The sequence below is a fragment of the Dicentrarchus labrax genome, unplaced genomic scaffold (genome assembly GCF_905237075.1).
Source record: "Dicentrarchus labrax unplaced genomic scaffold, dlabrax2021, whole genome shotgun sequence".
NCBI classification, from domain to species: domain Eukaryota; kingdom Metazoa; phylum Chordata; class Actinopteri; family Moronidae; genus Dicentrarchus; species Dicentrarchus labrax.
The window spans coordinates 5,641,489-5,668,117 of NW_026136702.1; the positions used below are offsets into that span (position 1 = coordinate 5,641,489).

Below are 26,629 nucleotides of genomic sequence, written 5' to 3' on the forward strand. Positions count from 1 at the left end.
TTTTCTGTTGTTTATCTACTGTGAGCCCTATCGTGTGGGCATACAATGCCCAGAAACAGTAACTAATTGCAATTAAATAAGGACCAAATTGTTAAATTTCTGCATAGTTTCAATGATTTTTTTTTTGTGCTCTGTATTTTGCACATTCTTTGTCATGCCCTTTCATTAAGGAAATGTTCATTACTTGTTTCAACAAGGTAGCAAATTGGCAAAGGCTTCAAGGTGTGAGGCAGGGGTGAGAGCTAGAGAGAGTCGAGAGATATCACACAAAGCATGTGTGACCGAAAAACAAACTGCATCTTGACGTTTGCTCCCCAATGATTGGAATTCTCTTCCAATGTGCCCAATGAGCCGCTGTCAAGGCAACAATTGTGATCAAGGCTACCGATCAATACAGGCATTAACCAATCAGATGACTATTGAAAAAATACACAAGTTCTATTTACAGTTGTTTGTTAATTGCTTGTTTCTCAGTAGATTGAAGCAGATTGTGTTAAGTCACCACATACAGCGTCTTTGGCCGAACGCCATGGGCAAATATAAAGAGCGGGGGTGTTTATTTAGGAGGCAACAGGAGAAAGACAAAACATTTTCCAGTCAAGCGTCATCAACATCAGGGCGGCCGTGTGGTCACTCACACTATGTTGCTTAGCAGCTGCTATCTGCCTGATATACAACAAAACAGCAGACATAAATAATGACAGCCCTTGTTTAGACTAAGCAGTGGGTGGACAAATGAGCAGCCTCATTTTGAAACCGCAACCGGTCATTGTTGTTACTTTGTTTTAAAGATTTTTATACGTTAATTTAAGTTCTTCTAACGTAGTCCTCATAAACATATAATAGTCACACACACGGACCATATCTCGCAATAATGACGGATGAGAAAGAAACTTCTTACAAATATTTTTCTTTTTAATTATTTATTTTACCTTGTACCTGGTATGTGTTTCCTTTTATCTGTGTGTGTGTGTGTGTGTGTGTGTATATATATATGTATGTGTGTGTGTATATATATATATATACACATTTGAGTAGACGCTATGTTGTTTTATAACATATTAGATGTGAGTGGAGAATTTTCTTTTATACCGTGCAATACACGTCACATAACATGGATCAAAGATGTGGTTCTTGTGGCCACTGTGTGTTAATGGAGCTGTCGGTGTTTATGTTGAAATAAAAAATAATACAAATATTAATAAAATGTGTAGAGATCATAATTTTTCTGGGTGTCCTCACTGAAATCCAGTCCCGCCTGGTAGTGGGGGCCACCCGTATCACAGCCTTAGATGTGTTTTTCAGAAGTCTTAAAATGCCTGTCTGACTAAGCCTGTTCCAACACAGGAGGATTTAGCTTTTTATATAATAGATTTACCTATTTCCTAAGAGCTTAGTTCTTTCTCAGTGAGCCCAGCAGAGTGTGATGTTCACTTAACTATTGCAAGTATGTGCTATGAAGCTTCAAGATTAGTCTTCCGCCAAAAAATTTGTCCACTGAAGGACTGTTCTTAGAAATGTTCACTTCACCCACGATTGAATATCAAAGCTGCCTGCCTAGTATCATGTTTAAAGGAACAGAGGTGTGTATTACAGTAAGCCTCTTCTTTGAACTAGTAAACGGTTTAGAGTTCGACTGTTTACGTGTGTGTGTGTGTGTGTGTGTGTGTGTGTGTGTGTGTGTGTGTGTGTGTGTGTTTGCCTACGTGCACATGAGATGACTGACTGTTCACTTCAAGGAACTGGCCGTGTGAGTGCAAGTCAGCTGATATTTGTCTTATGACCAAAATCTTGTATTTTTTTCCCCCCCTCATCACTTGAAAACATTTTGTTGGCAATTTATTCGCCGTATTAGTGGAAGGACTGCTGCTTGTCATGCTTATTATATTTTAGCATAACATACCCCAAGACTGGGTAAGCTCTTGCAAAATTAATCTTATTTTACCAACGGCTTAACAGTTAACAAGTTGATGTTTTGGTTTGGTTGTGTTTGGACTGTATTAGATTTGAAATTCCTGACTTTTTCTTGCCTCCCCTCCTCTCTCTCTCTCTCTCTCTCTCTCTCTCTCTCTCTCTCTCTCTCTCTCTCTCTCTCTCTCTCTCTCTCTCTTTCTGTCTCACTCTCGTTCTGTCAGAAGCTCCAGGTGTTGACTGAGGGGGCGGCCCCGGCAGGCGATCTGTCTGAGGAGGTGGACGAGGTGCAGAGCTGTGGCGTCAAGCCACCTGGGGAGGAGGAGGGCTACGACGCTGACAGTGAAAGCAACCCTGAGGACATGGCCAAGCAGGAAGAGGGTAGGTCCACACTTAGTGCCACACCGCACGCACACACACACACACGCACACACGCACACACACACCAACACACACACACACACGCACACACACACATGCTCTCTTACTCCCATTTACTCTTCCTCAAGAATCCTCAGCTACTGCACACATCTGATGGCTCCAAAGAATAGTAGCTTAGGCTGGTTTAATGGTATTACACTGTTTGCTTTACTTTAGTCTTTTAACTATCCTCTGCAGGTTAATTTTTCACCCTTTTTACTACCCTGGGGTTATTTTAAGAACACTATAAATCACTTTTACGTCATGCACTCTGTCTTCTCTACCATTTGTTTTTGTTGGTGATAAATGTCAACAGACTAATCTTGATGGATTGAGAGGTTATATATTGGTCCCAACCTCTAAACCTGCTGATTTTCAGCCTTGGGAAATCTTGCTTTTCCCACTAATGAATTGATCATTGAATTTGTTGTTGAATTATTATGCATTATTACATTTTCTTACATTCACTGGAAGATTTTTGAGTTAAACAGCATCATGGTTTTTTAAGCAATTTGCAGTGTCAAACCCACTTCCTCCTTTGGTTTGTTGTGGAGGATATTTGGCAATAACAAGTGGCTAGTTTTTATCGCATATGTATGACATCGCAGAAACAGGCCTCATCGCTTTCCTCATAACTGCCTCTTGTGTCAGCTCTGCCTCTCCACTCTGGTCTCGCAGGTTAAGAACGTGGCCTGATTACACCCTTTTTACTTTTTTATCCCTTCAGAATAGAGTCATTGTTTTATGTTTTACAACTGCAGGCAGCTACACGCTGTGGCCTCATGAGCTGGATCTTGTGACTTAAAGTTCCCATCAAATGAACTCCCTGAAAAACAGTCAATCTTTAATGCTGACCTCATGCTAGGCAAATAAATAAATTAACCCCTGCAGTGGCTAATCATTAAACATCTGACATGAAATGGTGGCTTGCTGCAATTAAATTCAACCTCAGACCACACACAAGCATCTACATTTTCCACAAAATGGTATTAAGGGATGCTGGGATGGCAGTCGGTATAAGTCTTTTAGTTTATATTTACACAACGCAGCATGTATCTGCATGTGTGAGTGTTGGAGGCAAACTGTGCAGCTGTGCATAAGGAGAGAGAGCAAGCTTCATTAATAAAAGGAGGTCCCAGAAGCTGCGTGAGAGCCTGCTGGGCTGCTCTCCTGTAAATCATGTGGGGACTCCAATGCTGCTCTGAGGCTGAGCACAGGACTGAGGCTAATTCATTTTTATGAGCTGCCTCCAAGATGGGAGGTCGGGGCTGAAGCAGGGAATGCCTGTGGATCATGAAGCTGTTTAACCACCAGTGTGTGTTTCTGTGTTGTCACGTTTGGTGTGACGTTTTATCATCCTTCCACGTCTGCGTCTCTCATCTTTTGTGTGTGGTTGTTCTTTCAGGAGTGAAGGTGGAGTCTGCTGCGCTGCGTGAGTTTGCGGTGGTGGTGGACGGGCCCGGGCATGGCGTGCTGCTCTTCCCGGAGATCTGCACAATGGAACTGCAGCTTCTCGCCTCTGGCTCTCCAGACCTGGAGGTTCTGAGTCATGTGTTTCACAGCCTGCTGGGTGCAGTGCATGCCAACCGCCGTAATGCAGCTTTGCTCTATGACCAGGTCAGGCTGACCACTTCTGCCTCTTTGTACTATTCTTAACTGTCCCACAGGCTGTATTTGTCTAAGTCTTCCCCCTCAACTTTGCTCTGATGAATATGATTGACCCTCTGTTCTGGTCCTCACAGGGAGGAGTTAAAACCATCCTGTCTGGCTTTCACAACATCCTCAGCCAAACAGACCCCTCCTTTACAGGTTTGTTATTTCTTCTGGCTTATTTTTGCCTTATCTCACACTGTAGGATATTATTCATGTGTGACATCTAGAGCAAAAAAAAAATGGGCACACTCAGTTTGCCGTGTTCCTAAGATTTTCTTTCCTGCTGCTGACATTTCTACTGGGTCCTCAGGGTTCGAACGTCATACTCAGTGTGAATAATTTTAGCATTTTGTGGGAAAAGTTGTACCCGATGGAGTGTATCCTGTTTGCAGTGTTGGTTGCAACTTTTACTGCTTTTTTTTTTGACTGATTTCTCAAACATCACAAACAATGTGAATGATATCAATAATTCTTGGGACAATTTGAACACAATCCTCAAACTATTGGATTTGAGTATTATATATATTATGCACTTATATCCGAGGTGCTCATTCGTGGCATTTTTTGTTTACCAGATATATTTTCTGCCAGAAGCAAAGCAGGCAGCGATGATGTTTTGTGCTTTTGCCTGTGCTGTTCTGGTGCATGCCCAAGTGAATGAAAACTGTTTACGTAATCTGCTCTTCATTTGTCTACCTTCAGATTGCCAGACTGTGCTAGTGGAGCTGCTGGTTGCCATGGTGAGCCAGCGAATCACAGCAGAGGAACTGGCTCTATTGATTCGCCTCTTCCTGGAGAAGACCCCACCTACTGTAAATATACCTATCTGTCACTCAACAAAGCATTGTTAGCTTACGTTCAGGGTGTTGACACTGATAGCTTATGTTCATGGTGTCTACACATTAAATTTTTCACCAGGAACAAGAAATTATTTGTAAGACATCCTTTCTGTCACACTCTCTTCTCACTTCTTGGTTCTTTAAAACTCATCAACACATGATGCTCCCCTGGGCTCACTCCAGTCTATATACAATTAACACCAATGTGTGCAGAACAGATGTGACGCTACAACTTATTACCACTGGTCTGTGTTTAATTGGAATCCAGCAGCAGACATCATTAATAACCTGTCTCCAAGAAATAGGTTCCCAAAAGGGAAGAGAGGTTTATTTTTAACCATGTGAACGTAATGACATGTGACCTGTGGTTGCCATCTAGGAAAATGAGACACATCAATGACTGCAATTGTGTTGCTGCTACCCAGGTTTTTTCTATTTTAGATGTTTTGCTACATTCTTCTTTATTGTTTATGGCTTATTTATAAAGACTCATGGGGTTAGCACAGGTTTATTACTATTTTAGATGGATCATACAGAAATGAAACAACTCTGCAATGTGTGTATGATATTTTTCTTAATTTGACTTGATTTAGGGATCTAAAAATAATTAAATTGTATTTTTTTTTGTCCTTCTCACATCCCATTTGCTTTTTTACCTGCCAGGAGATTTTACTGAAAGGCATCTTACAAATCGTTGAGGCCAACATGAATATGGAACCTCTTCACTTCCTGACCTTTCCAATAATCCTTGGGGCTTCGGCACCTGGAGGGGGGTCCGCCAGCTCCAGACAGAACGGTGCTGCCGGAGGGAAAAGTGTTGGTTTGCTCTGGAAGGGCAAACTGTCTCCTGGACGCAGGGAGGGGGATACAGAGTACCGGCCAAGCCACCTCCATTCCTCTCCCTGGCACATTGCTCCTCTCCACTTACCCTTGGTAGGGCAGAACTGCTGGCCCCACATGGCCAGTGGCTTCAGTGCCTCTATGTGGCTGAGGGTGACAGAGCACGAGGAGATGGATGGGGACAAAGACGAGGGTGAGGCACAGATCCTGCACCAAAACATTATTGTGCTGGAATTCCATAAACATGAACTTGTTTTGAGATTCTTTACTCATTGTCTTTCAGTAGAGAGTAACCCTCCCGCAGCGGAGTCTCACCATGGCTCCTCTCAGGCTGGGACGAGGTTAGTGGAGGAAGGCCTCATTCATATTCTGTCCATGGGCTCCAAGGCACTGATGCTTCAAGTGTGGGCAGACTTCTCTACAGGCTCTCTCACATTCAGGTGAGCTCCAGCATAGACTACAGTCTCAAAGATGTGTGTGAAGAATGGGTTACTAGTTCTTAAGCATTCATGGTTTATGGACCTTGAAGTATTGTAATGCGCTGTTTTCCTCAGGATTTGTATAGATCCAAACGATGAGATAAAAGCGGGGCTGCTGGCGCAGGCAGACTCTGCTGAAGAACTACTCAAAGCAGGCCAATGGCAACACCTCGGGCTCACTTACACCCAGCAGCCAGAGGGCAAGAAGAACATCCATGGCCGTGTAGTTGTGTGGGTGTGTGGCATTAGGTGAGGAACATTTGTAACAGCAAGAGTACGAATTTGGTTTAAAATCAGGTAACTAAGTGAACATTAACCTTCGTTTAATCTGCTCTCTGTTCTAGGAAATGTGAGGTGTCTTTGGACTACACTCTACCGAGAAAGTCCAGTTTATCATCCGACAGCAACAAAACCTTCTGCATGTTTGGCCACTGTGTGCCATCCTCTGGGGAGCTTTTGAAGCAGGGTGGAAGCTGGAGCATGGGCACTGTGCTTCTCTTCAACGGTAGGACCCCTGTTAACTCATGTCTACTTTATCAGCCTGGAATCATGTGTCTGTAAGCTCTTAGACACTTAATCCCAGTCAGTCATTTTACTCTACATGCATACGTGCAATCTGTTTTAATCCTTTTATATAATTTTATCTGTTCGGCCTCACTGCTGCTCTCTGGTGGAACACTGATCATCAATGTCTCTTTTATAAGCAGTGTTTACTGTACGTAGATGTACATTAATGGTTTCTGGTGCAGTTATATTTTAAAAAACATATCCCGTCTAGTCGCTGTAAAAGGCTGTTTCTGGCGTGCTGTAGATTCTCAGCATTCTCTCGGGAGGCTTACTGAATACTTCTCTTGTTGCCTCTAATTGGCTGTGAATGGCTTGCCTCTAGGCGATCTCAACCTGTGAACCCAACTGATGTCTTTAGACAAGCTTTAGCCTCTCCGCTGTTGTTGGGCTTCATCGTAGGTAGCAGTGTCTTCTTGAAAACGAAGGACTGGGAGATTCACCAGAGTTCATTCATGAAAACAAGAAAGGCTCGCCATGGCTCCTCGTGGGTCTCTCTTTGCGTCGCATTATATGTTACTGCCGTATGGATTATTAATGGAATAATCTAAATCATTTACTCATGGAGGTTGACTTAGGGTCCATGTCTGAACTCTCAAATTACAGAATTTTGCAGAGTTTGTCTCATTAGGGCAGTGATTGTGACTCTGTTTGTCTCCATCTTTCAGGATCCAGAATAGGATCTGAGGAGGCCCTTTACCTGTACACCAGCGGGCCTGACCTCACCTCGATCATGCCCTGCAAATACGGCAAACCCAGTGGGGAATTCTCCAAGTTTGTCACTGAGGAGGGCCTGAAGTGTGAGCATGTACGAGAGCTCCTGATGAAGAACAAGGATGTGGACACAACAGCTTTGGTTGTAAGTATTTGTTAACATGACAAATTAACTCAGAAATCTACATCACACAACATGCACTTGTGAAATATGAAATACACAAAGAATTATTGTATTGTCACTGTTGTGTCATCTGTTGATTCTAAATGCAGACGGGCACTGCTGTTAAACCCCGTACTTTGTGTTTCAAGTGCTCTGTAAGCATAGCAAATCCCTCCTATGTCTCATTTATTGTTTCATTTCACGGTGTATGAGTAATGTGCTGTTCCAATTAGCTGTCATTAATGATACTGCACGGTAGGAAGTAATTTTTCCCCAATGGAAAAAGCTATTACAGTTAAGCTGCAGCTATTTCAGCGAGACTGAAAATAGTTTTTCTCTCATTAAATGCTAATGGATTTGTTGATAATAGCTCTGCTGATAAAAAAAAAAAGAAAAGAAAAGAAAGGAGTAAGACAAGAAGCATGAAGGATCTTTATAACTTTTGTTAAACTCTAAACCGATTTTAACCCAGGTCTAAATCCACGCTTAAAATCTGAGCCTCCAGCTACCTGTGCTCCTTGCTTGTCTAATCTAATTGAATTTCAACAAAACGAACTGATACAGTAAATACCTCAAACTGTAAATAATTGAAAGTTACAGGATGAAAGTATAGCCTGAAAACTGTGTGTGTTGTGTTTCTGTACAGGAGAGCTTGGCTGTAGTGTATGCTCCAAGCAGTCCCAGAGTCTACACTATCTATGAGCCTGTAATCCGGCTGAAGGGTCAGGCTAAGACAGTTGTTACCCAGCGGCCATTCAGCTCCAAGGAAGTGCAGAGTGTTTCCCTGGAGCCGAACTCTCTCAGAGCTCTGCTCCCCACTGAAACCCAAGGCCTGCAGAGCGTCTTGCACAAGATTGGAGGAACAGGAAATTTTGTCTTCCTCTATGCACAGGTAGGATGATTCAACATTTTTAATGGAGCTCTCACTGAGTCAGAGGAGGTCACGATTCTCACTTGTTGTGATATTTCTGGAATGCTGTGGATTTAGACGGAGGGGGGAAAAGTGACATTTTGATTTAATAAACTAGAAAAATTCAAAGTCACCTCACAGTAATGTAGAAAAATGGGTCTCTTAACTTCACACGTTGATTGCATTAGCTTCTGCTTGTCAGCTGTTCCTCTATTACACACAAAGAAATCATTGAATGAAAAGGAAGTTTTAAGCCAGTGCTGTTTAGTAGATCAAGATTAGTTGATTGCTAGAAAGTTAATTGGTTACTATTTTAAGTTAAAAGCTTTTTTTTTTTTAAGTAAAAATTCCAGCATCTAAAATCTGAGAATTTGCTGTCTTTCCTTGTCTTGGCATTACAGTAAATTGAATATGTTGACACTGTGCTTGGCATTGCTCACTGATTTAAGATGTTTTTTAGATCAGTTAGAACAGTTAATTACTTGAGATAATAATTTGTATGAAATTAATCATTAGTTTCAGTTTGAAGACCCATTTTATTCTGAAGTCTATATGCTGACATACAAATATTTATGAAAGTGCTCCATATGACCAGCAAGGACATTCATTCATTACTACTGTAAGCAAAAGATAAATGACAAAGCTGTGACATTTTTGTAGGTACTGTATATTTTAAGGCAATGAATTACCTCATGTTTGAACTGTAATTAGCTACTTTATTTATCATATTTGACAGTGTGACCTAATTAATTATTTCACTTACAGGCCACCTTCCTGTGTAGGTTGAGTAAAGTCATATTAGTGTTGTTGCGGTTGTAACAACTTGCCAATAGAGATCATAGTTGTTGTTCTTTTGAGAGCATATTGTAGCAATACAAACAGACAAAAGGGGGAAAGAGAAAAAACACTGCCCATCCTAAATAATAACAAACACCAAAGTCATAATTAAATTAAACACAAAAAATGCAAAAGTGCATGTACATGGTAAAATTAAAGGACTATATGACTTTACAAAAATTCTTATCACACACATCTCCTCTATCTTCATTGTAAAACATCAGTTTCTTTAGATGTGTTTGCCATTTCTCTCAACCACAAATCATATGTAGGTACAGAGTCTTTTCTCATACTTATTGGCAAAAGACACTTTTAAAGACAAACTTGGATCAAAGATGGATCATCTTTACTTTCATGAGAACACAATAACTGTAGCAGCAACAGTGTGAAATAATGTTTTAGAAAGGAAGCAACACATAACATCATTTCTTTTGTTCTTATTTCGTCTCTCCTCTCTGGGTCTGCGGTGTCCAGACGGTGGAGCTGAGTGACTGTGAGAAGACCCAGGCTCTGGCCCTGCGGGTGCTGCTGTCTTTGTCCAAGTTTAACCAACACCGCATTCATGAAATGGACTGTTACCATGGTTACTCTATGATCCACCAGGTCCTCATCAAGTCCAAATGCATCGTGGGATATCATATGCTGAAAGTGAGTCACACCTTGAACTCTTTGCTTTCTTCTGTACCCACAGCCTCCGCTGATCTATGCAGTAAAACATTTTCATTTTTTTTTTTTACCGTGAACCTGATCCAGCCCGACACACTGGTGCCTCTCTGAGCCAGTGTTGGTGACCCTGCTGTTACTTGACCCTCTGGCTGTGTCTGTAATTGAGCTGTGTGATGGCTGTACGCTGAAATGGATTCTGTCTGACTTGATGAAACACTGAGCCTCCTGCAGAGTCACACAGCACCTCTGATTGCCTTTGTCACTTTAGGCTTCCACATATTGCATTGTATATAGCACAGAACTGCACTGATTAGTGATATTAAACACTCATAATCATTCCTGTATGTAAATGAACGTGCTGTGCTACAGTTGTTGGATTTTTGTTCACTTGTACTTTTCTGTTTATGCTGCAAAAGAAATCTCTCTTTTGTAAGTTTAACCTTTTTATTGCATTGAATTCACTTGTCAGACAGATGAATAATGTAACTAACTGTGTATGAGACTGCAAGCTTCTATCTTACCTCAGTGGAGGAACCCAAAGGACTGCAAGATTTACAACCACTGCAGTGAAGCTGGTCACAAATGATAGAGTCAGATCAATACAGACAGGGCTGCTGAGGGAGTAAATGGCATTTCTTTTTGACGGAGTGATAAGCAGTCCAAAAAATTGACTTCATGGAGAATTTATTGATGTCTGGGGCTCTGCACTGTAAGGTTGTTTCTGGAGAGATAGCGATTATCAATATGTTGAGGCGCGTGTCTGATGAGACTGACCAGCACTCTGTTATAGAAACACCATAGAAGTGGCTGTATTTCTGATGTGCTGGGAATATTCTGTCTGTCTAGACTCTACTGGATGGATGTTGCAGTGGACCCATCCTCATCCTGGGGGACGATGGGCAGTTCCGTTTGGACACCGAGTCGGTCGCTGTGGTTCAGGATATCAAGCTTCTGTCAGACGTCCTGTTGGACTGGAAGATCTGGGCCACGGCTGAGGTAAACACATACAACACAGGATCAATCATATGTCATTAGTTACAGGAGAAATAACATAATATTTATACATACATACATACATACATTGAGCACACAAAAAGTAGGCGATTCAAAGTAAACACATAAGTTGTTAAAAGAAAGATTTTTATTGTTTTTTTGTTTTAGTCGATATGAAGTAAAACTACAGTGTGAATAAACTGTTACTTAAGATGATTTGCTGTTGTCCCATCAGACTGAAAGCTTAGAAAAATAGGAAAAGAAAAACATTGTTAATGCTGAATAACTACTGAATCTGAACATCTAGTTTCTAGGAAGAAAGCTCAAAACATCATCATCTAATGATGAGCTGGTAATAGATTCATATACCTCAAGAGCAGCTCTCAGTGGGCACAGCCTCATCAATTACAGTTTATACCTTTTTCTTTTCAAAAAATACACTTTGCAAGGACTAAATTGGTTTGAACTCATTTTCATCTTGATTTTATGTCCTGACAAACCCAAAAGTTTGGGGATGAAACACTAATGGACTGCTAATCATGCAGTCTGCCTAGGTAAACAACACATGTTTAAAGTAGAGTGTTTACACTGCAGATTGTATTTTTAAAATCAGAGTGTATTTAAAAAACACGGACAAAATGGAAGACTCCTATATGGTGTTTTGCATTCTGTGCAGCCCTGTTTTACTGTGCTGAGGATCTCTCATCTTAGATGATGAAGAACCAAGTAATGTGTCTGCCTCTCCATTGTTATTCACTGTTTGTGTTTGTTTATGTCAGTGTGGAGTGTGGGAAACACTGCTCGCTGCCTTGGAGATCCTCATCAGGATGCACCACCCGCATCAAGTATTCAACATCCGTCAGTTCCTCAAGGCTGAAGTAGTGCATCGCTTCCTGCTCACCTGCCAGGTGTTACAGGTAGGTCACTGTCATAAAGCCGCTGCCCTGTAACACCCTTTATCTCTTCAGAGACTGTTACTGACCACATCGTGTTTGTCTTAAGGAGCATCGGGACGATCATCTGACTGCCATCCCGCAGGAAGTCTGTCTGTCATTCGTCAGAATCATCCAGGAGGTGCTCGGGTCTCCTCCGGACATGGACCTGCTGAAGCTGATCTACAACTTCCTGCTGGCTGTACATCCGCCTACCAACACCTACGTCTGCCACACTCCATCAAGCTTCTACTTCTCGCTACACATAGGTGGGGAAGCAGCACAGTTGAAAGCAGTACCTCTGTATCAAAGGGCCATTAATTTAATGCACTGAGTTCTTTTGATGTGTCTTATTTGTCAGATGGGAAGCTGTACCAGGAGAAGGTGCAGTCCATTATGTACCTGAGACACTCCAACAGTGGAGGAAAGTCCGCCAGCAGCTCTGTGGTGTCACTCTCCCCGACTGTCTTCACTGATGCTCCCCACGACGGTACGGCTGCTTAAAAAAGATTTATTCTAACTGCTGCTCTTAACAGTAGTTCTTACAGAGCCTGTCTTTATTATACATCTTAAATATCTTTCCAGCTAGAACCATTTAGCTCTTTTATTTGAGCTTCCATTGTTCTACTCAGTTTTACAATTATACTTTTATCATAATAACCTTGCTTTTTGAGTTTTGTTCTTTTTATTTCTTTACAACTTTAGGAAAGGGCTGTGTGAATGAAAAGGATTTAGCTGTGATGCTTGCAGCAATACATTGTGCTAAATTCAACAGGACAAAAACAACAAAAAGATATTTGTTTTCTGTCTCAACACAGTTAAACGTAAAATGTTGTCAGTAAAAAGCAATGAATCTGCACTACCACGTCATGTCCATCACAGTTACACATCTATCAATATAATATTTTATAATATTATTCATAAAATAACACTTGCAGTGCTATTTGCACTGTTGTTACATACTGCATCTGCATGCAAATAAGGCCCTTTGTTACCTTCAGTTACAAAGTCTAATAAAGTGCTGAATCATTTTGTTCTCTTTTCCAGGTCATCTCCACGGTCCTTCCCCTGAACACGGAGGTGATGATCAGTCGTTACGCCCACCTAGTCTGGCGCCATCTCCATACTCCTCCCCTCTACTGACACCTCGACTTGGACACGGTAGCTCAAATGAGGCAGGTGAAGGTGATGGGGTCTCCCTCACCACTCAGCAGGCCCTTGGCAGCACTGAGACTCTCAAGAAGGGTGGAGGAGATGAGCAGCTCCTGAGCAGCTGTGAATCAGCCAAGACAATCTGTGACTCTAAGGACATAGGCGAGGGAGGAGCCCTGCGCACCCCTTCCATCAGCGTGGAGGAGGAGCGGGACGAGGCGGCAGAGGTGGACAGCCTAGCGGAGGGCAGTGTGGGGGTGGCGGAGTCTGAGGACAGGTTTGACTGGGCCAGTGATGAGGCGCCACGCCGCCCTGACAGCCTGAAAGGTATCCAGTCTTTCCAGAGGAGCCACAGCAACCTGGCCAGTCTGGGCCTGGCCTTCCCTGCTCCGAATGGATCGTTAGCAATCGGCCGCTGGCCCAGTGCGGCTGACCGGGGCTCCATGCCAGAAGACTGGGAGAGCTACACCTACTCTCCCGGCTACGAGAGGGCGCACAGCAAGACTGAATCCAACGACAGGTACGTTGTCATTGTAGCTTGTTTGAGTTTCACATGCAACATTACTGTACCTCAAGAAAAGGCTGTTCTAAGTGGATACTTAGTATCATTGCTAATTATAATCTTAAATCAGTCCATACCAAACCTTGGCCAATCTATACATGACTTACAGTGAGCACTGACACTCTCTTTCAACATTATATCTAATTGCACGTTCATGTCTATGTGGGTTTTGCTCTGGTACCTCCAAAAGAGATAAATACCCCGACAAAGACATGCAAAAGGATTTGCATAATCTAAATACAGTTTTGTTATGGTAATTATCCTTAGCCAACTTCGAAAATGATTTGTACTTCTGTGACAGTTTCAGTTTATTTCTACATCCCAGAAAGCTTCTGACATAAGCTGATAGGAAATTAAAAAAACATTTTCTTATTGTAATCCTGCTTTCTCACCAAAGTCACCAATGTCTTTTTATTATTCACAATGTGGCCTGTCTGACATCGAGACATCTGCTTTGATTTGGTGAGGATTTTCCAGCTGTGCAGAAAAGAAAAAAACCCAAATTCATGGCAGGTGTTTGTTTTATATTTGGATTTTAAGCTTTAACTGCTCTGGCACTGTTAATGAAAATAGATACTTTGAACAAGTCTTCACTGAGGAGTGCAACAGATTGTTTAGTGTTCTTTGATAAACAGTTTCTCTTTTTACTGATGCAAGTTTTATAACACTGGGGTGAAAAATATTTGTTTCTCAGTTACCAAAACAAATTTCTCCAGCACTTTTTGTGTGCAGCGTTTTGTTAGTAAATGTAGAAATTTGTCTTGTGCCAAGAATTTAAAAAGATAATTGCTTTCTCAATTCTATCGCAGCTGATTATGAAAATACCTAATTTGAACACTCAGGCTCTCTTTACATAGTTGCATACACAATGGACGACAAGTGACAATTCATGAGCCTAATCTAAATAAATATTGTAAAAGTTCTGTCAAACCTAAAATTATATTAGAATATCCTTTTGTTTTCTCTATTTTGAGAGCACAGTACACAGTAACTGAAGTCTAAGCTGTGTTTCTCAGGTCCAGCACTGAGGACTGCCTGGTGCTGATCTGCTGCGGACTCTATGATCTTCTGAAGGGCATCTTGCAGCTGTTGCCTGACCTCATGCTTGAGGAGGTGATGGACAAGCTCATCCAACCAGAGGCCCTCATCGTCCTGGTTAACCACTCGTCGCCTCTTATCCAGCAAGGAGTCATGAAGGTTGGTTCCCCTCCCATGAATCTCGTATACTGTATGTCAGGTTGATGTGATTTGGCGCCCGGAGTCAAAGTGATAAATGTTTTTGCTGATTCCCAGAAGTCACACTTACACATTTATGTTATATTTGAGAGCTTTAGAGGTCCTCTTAGGCAGATTTTGTTACCTTCCCTCCCCATTTCCAGTCTTTATGCTAAGGTAAGCCAACCTACTGGTGGTTATAGCTACATATTCATCATACAGACATAAGAGTGGTATCGATCTTCTCATCTAACACTCAGTATAATGGCAAATAAGCGGCCATAAATGTCTATACTATTCCTTAAATTGTCTGTGATAAAGATTTGTAAGAAGATACTGTACTCTGAAATCGATGGCAGGATGTTAGCAAAGAATCACAATATATTGCCAGTTTTGAGTCTTTACTCTTTTCAGGTTACCTCATATTGTTCTGCCCTTATTCTCCTAGCTGCTGGATGCCTATTTCAGCAGAGCCCTCAAGGAGCAGAAGGAGAAATTCCTGAAGAACCATGGCTTCTCGCTGCTGGCCAACCAGCTGTACATCCATCAGGGCAGCCAGGGGCTCCTCGAATGCTTTCTGGAGATGCTGTTTGGACGGTCGGTGGGCCTGGAGGAAGAGTGAGTACTGGGACAATACACTCTTTAGCACCATAGGCTGTTTTTTATCTTATAATATTATGCATAAGATTGTCTACAGTGTGAATAAACGTCTTTGATGCACACCACTATTTTCTATCCCTATTGCTTTCCAGTCTGGACCTGGAGGAAATGGAAAATATCTCACCCTTCAGAAAGCGCTGTATCATCCCAGTGTTGGGTCTTATTGAGAACTCCCTGTATGAGAACTCCTTGGTGCACAACATCCTGTGTATGCTGCTTCAGCTCCTCAACGCCTGCCCCAAGCTGGCAGACATCCTGCTAGACCACGGGCTGCTCTACGTGCTCTTTAACACTCTCTCCACCCTCAACGGCATGGAGAACGGGTACGGCTGCCAGAACAAGAGGATGATTCATTCAAACACCTCCATGGGTTCATGGGTTTTTGTTTTGAACCTTTGAGCAATGAATTAAATCATTAATCCTCTCACTGTTCATTGATCTGGCATATGTGAGTGATAGACTTCCTGTGCTTCATATTTTTTTTCTTCTTATTGTCCTACCTTCAGTATTCCCCTGAATGACTACAAGCTCCTGGTGTGTGACATCCAGCAGCTGTTAGTTGCTGTGACTATCCACTCCTGCAGCTCTTCGGGGTCACAGTACTTCCGCATCATTGAAGACCTCATTACCTTGCTGGGTTTCATGCAGACCAGCAAGATGCGTCGCACACAGGGTGAGGACAGGATTTCTGAAACTCAATACACATGCAAAATACATCAGCATTGTCATCAACTATGCTCTGCAGTTCTGGATGATATCAAGCTGTCAGGCTCTGCTGCAGAAAGAAACTGGGCTGTCACTTTATTATCTACAAGTGCAGAGTGGAAACCCATTTGAGAAAAAATGTAATTTGAGAAATATCTCACATCTCCATCTTCTCACTAAATGGTTTTCTCTCATTTTTCCCTAAATTTGCTCTCTGAAAAATATCTCTGCCGTCTCTTTCCCATTAGCACTTTTTTATTTGCTGTTTTTTATCTGATATAATCATTCTGTGATCACAGAAACATTACAAAGGCATTATGGCTCTGTACATGGCAACCTTTATTATTGCTTGTTTGTCATTTTAGTTATTATACTCAACTATATTACTGCCCTCATTGGACCTAATGCAAGAATTTTTTTGTGACATAAACATCTCTTACATTTCTCCCAAGTTAGATTCAGCAAACCTGTTGTAAATGACTCCTTTCAACTTGATGAATGCCACTTAATGCTGTATAAGGCTACCTTTTCATCTGTGTTTGTGGGCAAGTTTTATTGATAAAAATGTTACCCAAGAGCAAAAAAATGAATTTAAAATCATGGTAACATGTTTAAACTCAAATTAAAGCATAATATTTAGTCAAACAAGTGTTTTTACTTTCTGTTGAGAGAGGCAGGCTGTTTAGACATAGTCTGGATCCCTCGATCGAAAATTCGAGAAGTACAATGTACCCGCCACGAATCAATCTGTACACATCGTCATCAGTCAATACTTCCTACATGACAAAGTTTATTGTGTCTTATTGTTTCCCCAGAGATGGCAGTGGCTTTGCAGTTCCGCGTCCTTCAGTCAGCAATTGAGTTCATAAAGACAACAGCCAATCAGGAACCTCAGAAGCTCAGCAGCTCAGTTAATGCACCAACCTCGCCACATCACGCCATCTACCAGAAGCGAAAGAGCATCGCGGGTGAGTATTTCACACAGAAACAGTAGAAATCAGGTGTGCAGTTTTTCAGTGTCGAGGCAGAATTGACCACCGTGTGTTTTCAGGCATTTCACTTCTCCACTCTCACCTGTCTGTTCATTGATCCTCTCCTCATCCCGATCTGAAGGTTCCATTGCCATGAAAGACTCCATTATCCCCCGCATCCCCAGACAGCACTACTGCTCCTATGGTCAGATCCCAATGTCCCCTCCCTTCAGCTTCCTGTCCCAGGACTCCCCCCTCCCCTCCCCCTCTGGAGCTCCATCCTACATGCTCCACTGTGACGCAGGTAGCTCGGACTGTGGTCCACAGCGGAGAACATCCTCCCTCTCATGGGGCATGTCTCCCACATTTTGCTGTGAACTCACCCTATCCCCTGCATTCACCTGGGGATTAATCCGCCCAGTACTCTCATGCGCTACTGGTGCCTTTGTGTGTGCATGTTTGAATGCTTAACCAAATCAGAGTTAAGCATTTTAGCACAGACAGCCTTTTGTGAATCTTTATAATCTCCTTTGTGTTCAGTGATTTATGAGATATTTGCATAACCTTACTCTGAACTTGAAAGGAAAAAAGCGTAAATATAAGCGTGCTTATATTTACAAATGGCTTACCATCATGTGCGCCCAGTTTATGTTCTCCCAACTGAGTCCATACTGATATTGTGCTTGTAGGCCGGCGCCGGTTCTCTCTGGCCCAGACTGACTCTCTCCTGATGCGAATGCGCTCTGTAGCCAGCGATGAGCTCAACCAGATGATGCAGAGGAGGATGAGCCAGGAAAACCCCATTCGTGCCAGTGAGACTGAGTTCGTCCAACGGCTGCAGAGGCTTGTTGTCCTTGCTGTCAACAGACTCATTTATCACGGTATGAAACTTCTCCCACTTATCAATTCAAACATTACAAGAGAGTAAACCAAACATTCTCTCTAACCCTGGTTCTTTTTGAACGTGCCTCATTTCAGATGTGAGTCAGGACTTATTTGACCTGCTGAATATCCCAGACTCTCCAGACCAACAGCTTTTCACACCAGATCCAGGTGATCATCCACAGGATGATAGCGGCTCTGCCTCTATGCCACACTCTCCTACTCCCTTCACCCTGCCACCTGCCAGCAAGAAGAGCTTTCAGAAAGACATCCTCAGACTCATGATGGACGGGATCAAAATCAGCCTGGTATGAGGACAGTCACTCAGAAGCTTTTTCATGCTTTATAACTCTTTTTAGCTGTAAAATGTGAATTTCTATATTGTGAGACTATATTGTCATTGTTGTGTTGATGGTTGTGTTCACACAGGGCAGCAGCGGTCGAGGAGGAGCTCCACATCAGCAGTGGCGAAGGATCCTGTGGTCGTGCCGGGACACTTTTCGGGTCCAAATCGGTCGCCTGCTCGTGCACACACTCAGCCCTGCGCTTCCTCTATCTGACAGGAAGGAGTCGCTGGAGTTTGTGTTTGATCCCAGACATCTAGATATCCTCAAGGAGAGCCTTAGCCCGGGTCTAGAGGTGAGTCTGAAGGAAATCATTAAAGTGTATTTGTTACCGCTCACATCAGCTTGGCATTTGTTCCCTGCCATTGGTCAATGCTAAGTATTACACCCCATTTTTAGCTACACAGTGCAGAAGCTTCATCTGTTATGTGAGTGAGTAGCTTTGTTTGTCATTTTCACTCCTACAGGCAAGTTTTCCAGCAGCTGTCAGGCCGTGCCTCTAAAATAACTTGTGATGCGTGTTTTCATGCTTTTCTTAAGAACCCTTGCATTGCTTTCACTCTGCAATTACTGAGGTTCAGCTAGCTGGATTAGGCTTGTTTCTTGTCCATCAGTGCATGTGACTTGCTCCAGACACAAATTAAATTTTAATCTGTGCTCTTCTTTTTCCTCTGTTCCACTCAGCATGGACCGAAGTTGTCTTTGTACCTGTATGAGATGCTGCACGATCACAAGGACAGTCTCACCAAAGACGAGCAGAACGCCGTGGGTGTATTCATGACCTCGCTCAAGCTTTGTGGCCACCGTTGCATCCCACCCAACGCTCCACACAAACAAGACTTGCTCAAGGCTATAAAAGAGGTAAGTCCTACAAAAACCCAACAGAGTTGTTGTTAAATGCAAAGAAATGTTTCTAAGCCTTTTTAGTCAATCTTAATCTTTCCTGTTCATAAGTAAACCTGACAGGCTGTGCTAAATAATACAATAAAGCTAATGTGTGTTAAGAAATTGTTTATTTGTAATTGTATTAATGCAGGAAAAATTCAAGTATGAAGCTGAAGAGAAAACAAGTAAAGTGGCGTGGGAAAAGAAAATGACCAACACTCAGAGGAAGTAAGTAGGGGCTTTTTTCCTGATGTTCAGTACAAGAAATTATTTGTAAGAATTGTGTCTTTGTTCCACTCTTCTATTCACTCCATTCTTTCTTATTTCTCTGCAGTCTTATCCAGAGGCTGGATGGAAAGTCCAAGGACATTTCCAAGATTGCAGCTGATATCACTCAGAATGTGTCTCTGCGGCAAGGCATGGAGAGAAAGAAAGTCATCCAGCACATAAGGGGACTCTACAAGACTGACCTCAGCGCGAGCCGCCACTGGCAGGAGCTGGTGCAACAACTCACGCATGACCGGTGGGCATCAAATGCATCTTTTTAAAGGCCTTACACAATGTTGGAACAGAGTTTAATAATACAATCGTTACTATGATGATGATTGTTCTTTTTAATGGTGATTATTTTTCTGCTCAAATGACAATCTAATGTGAAACAATTAAGCTGCAGTTTGTTTGAATGAAATAAAAGATGATCTCAGACATGCAGAGCACCAGAATATCTTAGAGGAAACTAGGAGAGCTAAAACCTGAGGTCAAGAGTACAAAATCCCAAAAATTAAACCCTATTTGAACCGAAAGGTTTTTGATTAGCCACAAAAAAAGTTAACTTAGAATATTTTTGCCACTGTACACAATTCTTAATTTGTTGTTATTATTTCCCACAATATTATATTAAAAACATATTATTATGGTGAAGAGATACCAAATCATGTTATTTTGTGTACAGTATGTTTCTGGTCTTAAACATTCAAACTTAAGGATTTTGACTCTATGTGAAAATGTCTGAACCTTGTTTAAAACTCACCAATTTATGTGAAATTGTAGAATATAAACTCTTTCTCAGGATGTCTAACCCCCAATTTCTTAAAACAATATTTAGGACATGACGTTGGTGTCCTACATGTTAGCTACAGCCCTGAAGTGTGGTTACCTCTGTATTGATACGAGTAGACAAAGTGTTTGACAGGGCTGCAATTGTCTGTTTCAGTGCGGTTTGGTATGACCAGACATCTTACCCAACGTCTTGGCAGCTTGACCCCACCGAAGGGCCAAACCGGGAGCGACGGCGGCTCCAGAGATGCTACCTCACCATTCCTAACAAATACCTGCTCAAAGACAGACGCAAGCCTGAAGGTGAGGAAACCTAAAAATTCTGTCTCGAAAAAGTGTGTTTGTCTCTTTTAAGTGTTCATAATCTTACCTCCATGTCTTGTTTAGACACAGCGAAGGCCGCACTTTCCTTCCTGTTTGAGGATAAGACCCACTCCTCCTTCTCCTCCACTGTCAAAGACAAAGCCACCAGCGAACCCATCAGGTATAATTTTCTACCTCTCTGTCTCTCTGCCTGCCTGTAAGCCTTTAGTAAACATCATATCCCTCTCAGGCAGCCCGGAGGATCTGAAGAAGGCGCATGAATGTCTTATCGACTTGTGCTACATTTGAGAGGTGTGAGACATGTCTTTTTGTCCTTAGGTTCACCAGACGGTGCATCAGCGTCGCCCCCTCCAGAGAGACAGCAGGGGAGCTACTTCTTGGTAAGACACTGTCCACCTCTCACAGCTGCTTCATGCATAATACAGTCAGTCGGTCACAAGGAACATGGAGTAATGTGCACTCTCTGAGGCACTAGAGAACATTGGTCTCCCTTTGCACACAAGTTTTTGTTAGGTATTTGTTGGGGGAAGCTTTTGTTTGTCTTGCTCTTAGTACACCAAATCTCACTTGCCCTGTGCTGTCTCACAGGAAAGTCTGGGATGTACTTTGTGGAAGACAACGCCGCCGACGCTCACGACACCCAGGTAAAGCCAGTAGGACTGCTCAGGATTATTATTCTCTGAGTGGTGGCACATTGCGTTATGTGAGTCGGCCTGTTTACTCAACACCGGATGTGCTTATGTGTTTGGACAGAGCCTTCACGGGGAGACCGAGGCACCTTCTTTCTCCTGGACGTACGAGGAGATCAAGGAGGTGCACAAGCGCTGGTGGCAGCTAAGAGACAATGCTGTGGAGATATTCCTCACCAACGGCAGGACCCTGCTGTTAGCCTTTGACAACACCAAGGTGAGGTGAAGTCCCATGGAATAAAAATGAAGGACGCCATGTTGGGACTGGAAACAAACGCTGACATTGCTCATGACATGCAGTAGCTGTTCTAGTGTGTTTTTACTTTAGCTGTTTCATTTCATTATTGCAAATAACGGAGTTTGGCTAGTTGAGTTTGACCACCCAGCAGATCACAAGATAAAAATTCCGACCATGTTTCATTTGAATATTAAAATATAGCTACACAGGATAGAGTGTGATAGAAATGACCAGATGAAAGAACCTACTGATGCTCAAAGAAAAAGATGTATGAATAGACAAAATCATGCAGCTTATATTTGCAGAGCGAGTTAACTGTTGAATTACCTTTTTGGTATTCTGTTCATTCCTGATACCGGCTGAGCTCTGTAGTATTCTTTGCCAGGAATCAATCACGATGATCAATCATGATAATGAGATACGGAACCATCTCACTCTGCAGGGAAAAACTGTTATTACATCTACTCTTAGTGAAATATTGAAAGAGTGTTACAATATAGATGAACAACTGACTTTTACGCAAGTATACAGCAGGTATTTCCAATACAGAGAAATCAAAGGAAGTAGAGAACAACAGACAACCTGTTGTCCTTGGATTCACAAAACCCTTCCCTGGATAAACGGACAGAGATATGTACACTGATATGTATTGTATTTCAGTGAAATGTCTCAACTGTTGGATAGATGACATTTGGTGCACACATTAATGTCCCCATCTCAATGTAATCTCTTCAGTGATTCATTTATCCAGTACTTTAGTTGGACATTCCCATCAGCCTCAGCTGGACTTTGTGTTTTGTGCCAATTACTTGTAGAATATGTTTCCATGCTAAAGATGGTCAATATGGTGTATGCTGTTTCTAAGTACATCCTCACAGAGTGGCTAGCATGGCAGAAGACTCAGTTAAAATATATTTTTGGGGCATTTTATGTATTTATTGATAGTTGACAGTACAGACATGAGGGGAGAGAGTAATGGGCAGCGACGCAAAGAAAGATCCCAGACTGGACTGGAGTTGCATTGCTTAAGTACCAGGGCAGCACAGTGGCTGGTTGGATAGCACTGTCGCCTCACAGCGAGAAGGTCCTGGCTCCTTTGAATCTCGGCTGGTGCAGGGCTAGGGCTGCTCAATATGGTTATAAAAAAATTGGCAGATACTATAAGTGGGAAAGAAAAAAACTATTGTACTATATTATTATATTATACTACATTTGTTGGGGTCTGTAACAAGCAAACATGTTTTTTTACATCTGGAGAACAAGATTTGTAGGTCAGAGCATCTCTGCATCTCTACAGCACTTCATTATAAAGCTGTAATGTTTATAGTGCTGACACACATTTTACCTTTATCAAGAAATTGCAGTTTCTTGCGATTTGGATATTGCACTTGGCCAAACTGCGATTTTTGATAATATTAATTTAGGATGAATTAACTGTGCAGCCCTAGGACGTTCTGTGTAGAGTTTGCATGTTCTCCTTGTGTTTCCCTCCGGTTTCCACCACCATCAAAACATGTTGGTTAATTCTCCAGTCAGTGTCCTTGACCTAGGTACTGGCTCAGATCTGGAGTTGGTCCCCGGGCGCTGCACGGTGGCTGCCCACTGTTCCTAGTTCCTAGTACTAAGGATGGGTCAAATGCAGATAATGAATTTCCCTATGGGGGTTAATAAAGGTTAACTTGACTGTAGACGTTATTAGTAGTTGAATATTTAATAACATCATTCAATATGTTTTTTTAATTTCACCTCTATCATCTCTTAAAATGTAAGTATTGTCTCAGGATCTTAGGCCTGATTCGATGGAAAAGCTTTAGCTTTTAGATTAATGAAACTAAACCTCAAGACTGAGTTATTTAATGTGGATCAGCAGTTCCCTTAAGGCACCAGGATCAATTTTCAGGGGTTCAGGAAGCTAAGAGAGACGACAGGTTTTACTCCTCAAACTTTTGTGAGTTACTGTTTTTTATCCATGTTTCACTTCAGTCCCGGCACAAAGAAAAGAAAAACATCTCATGGTTCTCTGTGTTCTTGCCTCAGTTTCGTGACGATGTCTACCACAACATCCTGACCTCTGATCTGCCCAACCTGCTGGAGCATGGGAACATCACGGCGCTCACTCAGCTGTGGGGGTCGGGTCAGATCTCTAACTTTGAGTACCTCACACATCTCAACAAGCACGCCGGCCGCTCTTTCAACGACCTCATGCAGTACCCGGTGTTCCCTTTTATCCTGAGAGATTACACCAGCGAGACGCTCGACCTGCAGGACCCGAACATCTACAGGTCAGTGCTGGATGGCAGCTCTGTTAATATGTTTAAAAAGGCATCTGAGGTTGGGTTGTATCACGGAATATAATGAGAAAATGTCATTATGTAATGTTCTTAAGATTAGTTTTTAATAATTTGTCATTTGTACATGTATTTCCTCTGTCATTGATCAGATCCTTAAAATTATTAGGTGATCCTCTTTTTTTATACCAGTCATTCCACATATTTTTTAATCAAGGCAGATGCAGTTAATTGACATATTGTGGCATTTATTGGTTTGTTTTTTGATACGAATTAAGTCTCTCTGAAGACTCATGACACAGGAATCTGTCACCGTTGAACATTATGGCTCATTATAAGTGTGTTTTTGTGTGTTGCAGGAATTTAAACAAGCCCATTGCAGTGCAGTCAAAAGAGAAGGAGGATCGCTACGTGGATAATTACAGGGTAAGGCCTGTTGTACATTTATTCCTTGAGTGCATTGGATGCTTCAGTAACAAACATCATCAACGTGTGGGTGTGTGTTTGTGTGTGTTGTGCAGTACCTCGAGGAGGAGTACAAGAAGGGCATTCGTGAGGATGACCCCATGCCTCCCGTCCAGCCCTACCACTACGGCTCCCACTACTCCAACAGCGGCACCGTGCTGCACTTCCTGGTCCGAATGCCTCCTTTCACCAAGATGTTCCTCGCGTACCAGGGTGAGTCACTCATGAACTCTCAAAATCTTAAAGACACTCTCCACGCATCTATTGCGACACAGTACATGTGTGTCTGATGTGTTTTCTTCAGCAAAAAAAAGTATAATTTCCTGATTAAAGTTCCAGAAAGTATGAATATGCTCATTTTATTCATATCTTAAGTTTTCCTGCTGGACACAATATGTCTCCTATTCCACTGTAAAGTTGTATTAATTGCATACCGAACCAGGATTGACTTCAGATTTTCAGTGAGCAGAGAGAAACTTTCCGCTTTCAGTAGATAAATGTAAAAAAAAACATCCTTCTAGTCTCTGCACATACATCATTCTGCACACTGCGAAAATTCAACTGTAGGAACAAGAAGAAAAACATATTTTTGTGATGGAGGGGGGACACTAGGATGAGAAGAAAAATCTCCAGCTGCGTTATCTTTTCCGGTATCTGTAGTTACAAGTACTGTAAATGTTAATTGACTGACAGTCCAGGGCTCTTTAACAGCAGATAATTATCATACATCTCCAAAAAGCTTTTAGCAGCACCGAGTGCCACCTGTCTGCATTTCATTGACCGCTCCATCTTGGTTGATGCGGAGGCTTTTAGTACTGAAATGCAGGAACCCGATCTCAGATCTTACTGAGCAGCACGTTGCTGTGTTGCATCACATGTATTAGCCATGAAAGGTTACTTCATCTTTCTTCTTTCCTCTGATCAACTCCGCGCCCCTTCCCCTCCTCGTTTCTATTTCTTCCTTTCTTGTTAATTCTTTTTTTCATTCAACCCGTCTCTCTCCTCTGATCCTCCGAGGCTTCTTTTTATGTGGTCCTAAATGTATTCAGCAAGCGTGGCGTCTAAGGTCATGAAAGGGGATCTTTTCAATTAGTGAGTCGAATCTGTAATTAGATTGTCTTTGGCCTTCATCAGACCAGAGCTTTGATATACCGGACCGGACGTTTCACTCCATGAACACCACGTGGCGCCTGTCCTCTTACGAGTCTATGACTGATGTGAAAGAGCTCATCCCAGAGTTTTTCTACCTCCCTGAATTCCTGGTCAACAGAGAGGGTAATTATTTTCCTCCCCATTTTTACACCTCTTTAATCTTTAATGAATACCAGTATACATTTTTCATAGCTTCTCATAAATTAAAATATATATTTTTGCCTTCACAGGTTTTGATTTTGGTGTTCGTCAAAATAGCGAGAGGGTGAATCACGTGAATTTGCCACCCTGGGCCCGCAACGACCCTCGTCTCTTCATCCTGATCCACCGACAAGCGCTGGAGTCAGACCAGGTCTCCCAGACGCTGTGCCAGTGGATCGACCTGGTGTTTGGACTCAAGCAGAAAGGCAAAGCTGCTGTCCAGGCCATCAACGTCTTCCACCCAGCTGTAAGCAGCTGCCTCTTCATCACATTCGCAAGAAATTGTGGGGAAAATAATTGTTGTTTCTTCTCACGTAAGTTTTCTATCATATTTCACAGACCTATTTCGGCATGGACGTTTCGTCTGTAGAAGATCCAGTGCAGCGACGGGCCCTGGAGACAATGATCAAGACATACGGACAGACACCCAGGCAGCTCTTTAATGGCTCTCATATCAGCAGGGCTGGCCCCAAACTCATGATGGAGGGGGAGCTGCCGGCAGCCATGGGTCTCCTGGTTCAGCTGGCCTTCAGAGAAACCCGAGAACAAGCCAAGGAAATAGTCTGCCCGGTAATCTCCTCTGTGGTGCTGGTGACTCTGGCAGCCTGCTGTGTGCTGAGAAAGACGTGACTCAATGCATTGTCCATGAAATGATCCGCTGCTCACCTGGCAATTTCCTCTTCCTCCCCCACAGAGCCCACTGCCGTGGATCAAAGGTCTAAAGTGGGGCGAGTATGTTGGCTCGCCCTCCGCTCCGGACCCGGTGGTGTGTTTCAGTCAGCCCCACGGGGAGAGGTTCGGATCCCTGCTGGCTCTGCCAACGCGAGCCATCTGCGGACTGTCCCGCAAGTTCTGCCTTATGATGATTTACAGCAAGGAGCAGGGTAGGAAGCCCACCAGTCAGTCACAAGTTCGCTTG

At 42.6% G+C, this 26,629-nt stretch overlaps 1 protein-coding gene across 12 annotated transcripts in view; it reads left to right on the forward strand.

Moving 5' to 3' along the window:
- lyst (lysosomal trafficking regulator) overlaps nucleotides 1-26,629 on the forward strand; it is a 58,712-nt gene that overhangs the window by 27,555 nt on the left and 4,528 nt on the right. For 5 of the 12 annotated variants that reach the window (XM_051415334.1, XM_051415247.1, XM_051415277.1 and 2 more), the window contains 39 exons: nucleotides 2,136-2,292; nucleotides 3,737-3,948; nucleotides 4,074-4,140; nucleotides 4,687-4,796; nucleotides 5,487-6,103; nucleotides 6,218-6,391; nucleotides 6,487-6,647; nucleotides 7,375-7,565; nucleotides 8,230-8,475; nucleotides 9,805-9,978; nucleotides 10,843-10,992; nucleotides 11,769-11,906; nucleotides 11,992-12,190; nucleotides 12,283-12,411; nucleotides 12,969-13,593; nucleotides 14,652-14,832; nucleotides 15,299-15,468; nucleotides 15,603-15,833; nucleotides 16,017-16,183; nucleotides 17,031-17,183; nucleotides 17,329-17,490; nucleotides 17,876-18,067; nucleotides 18,165-18,376; nucleotides 18,498-18,707; nucleotides 19,097-19,273; nucleotides 19,449-19,525; nucleotides 19,632-19,820; nucleotides 20,511-20,656; nucleotides 20,741-20,837; nucleotides 20,996-21,057; nucleotides 21,266-21,321; nucleotides 21,431-21,583; nucleotides 23,642-23,886; nucleotides 24,252-24,318; nucleotides 24,414-24,570; nucleotides 25,492-25,632; nucleotides 25,740-25,957; nucleotides 26,050-26,280; nucleotides 26,405-26,594. In XM_051415334.1, the coding sequence (XP_051271294.1) occupies nucleotides 2,136-2,292; nucleotides 3,737-3,948; nucleotides 4,074-4,140; nucleotides 4,687-4,796; nucleotides 5,487-6,103; nucleotides 6,218-6,391; nucleotides 6,487-6,647; nucleotides 7,375-7,565; nucleotides 8,230-8,475; nucleotides 9,805-9,978; nucleotides 10,843-10,992; nucleotides 11,769-11,906; nucleotides 11,992-12,190; nucleotides 12,283-12,411; nucleotides 12,969-13,593; nucleotides 14,652-14,832; nucleotides 15,299-15,468; nucleotides 15,603-15,833; nucleotides 16,017-16,183; nucleotides 17,031-17,183; nucleotides 17,329-17,490; nucleotides 17,876-18,067; nucleotides 18,165-18,376; nucleotides 18,498-18,707; nucleotides 19,097-19,273; nucleotides 19,449-19,525; nucleotides 19,632-19,820; nucleotides 20,511-20,656; nucleotides 20,741-20,837; nucleotides 20,996-21,057; nucleotides 21,266-21,321; nucleotides 21,431-21,583; nucleotides 23,642-23,886; nucleotides 24,252-24,318; nucleotides 24,414-24,570; nucleotides 25,492-25,632; nucleotides 25,740-25,957; nucleotides 26,050-26,280; nucleotides 26,405-26,594 (7,234 nt within the window). The remainder of the gene's footprint in view (nucleotides 1-2,135; nucleotides 2,293-3,736; nucleotides 3,949-4,073; nucleotides 4,141-4,686; nucleotides 4,797-5,486; nucleotides 6,104-6,217; nucleotides 6,392-6,486; nucleotides 6,648-7,374; nucleotides 7,566-8,229; nucleotides 8,476-9,804; nucleotides 9,979-10,842; nucleotides 10,993-11,768; nucleotides 11,907-11,991; nucleotides 12,191-12,282; nucleotides 12,412-12,968; nucleotides 13,594-14,651; nucleotides 14,833-15,298; nucleotides 15,469-15,602; nucleotides 15,834-16,016; nucleotides 16,184-17,030; nucleotides 17,184-17,328; nucleotides 17,491-17,875; nucleotides 18,068-18,164; nucleotides 18,377-18,497; nucleotides 18,708-19,096; nucleotides 19,274-19,448; nucleotides 19,526-19,631; nucleotides 19,821-20,510; nucleotides 20,657-20,740; nucleotides 20,838-20,995; nucleotides 21,058-21,265; nucleotides 21,322-21,430; nucleotides 21,584-23,641; nucleotides 23,887-24,251; nucleotides 24,319-24,413; nucleotides 24,571-25,491; nucleotides 25,633-25,739; nucleotides 25,958-26,049; nucleotides 26,281-26,404; nucleotides 26,595-26,629) is intronic. The other 7 variants (XM_051415267.1, XM_051415287.1, XM_051415297.1 and 4 more) reach the window with 6 other exon arrangements.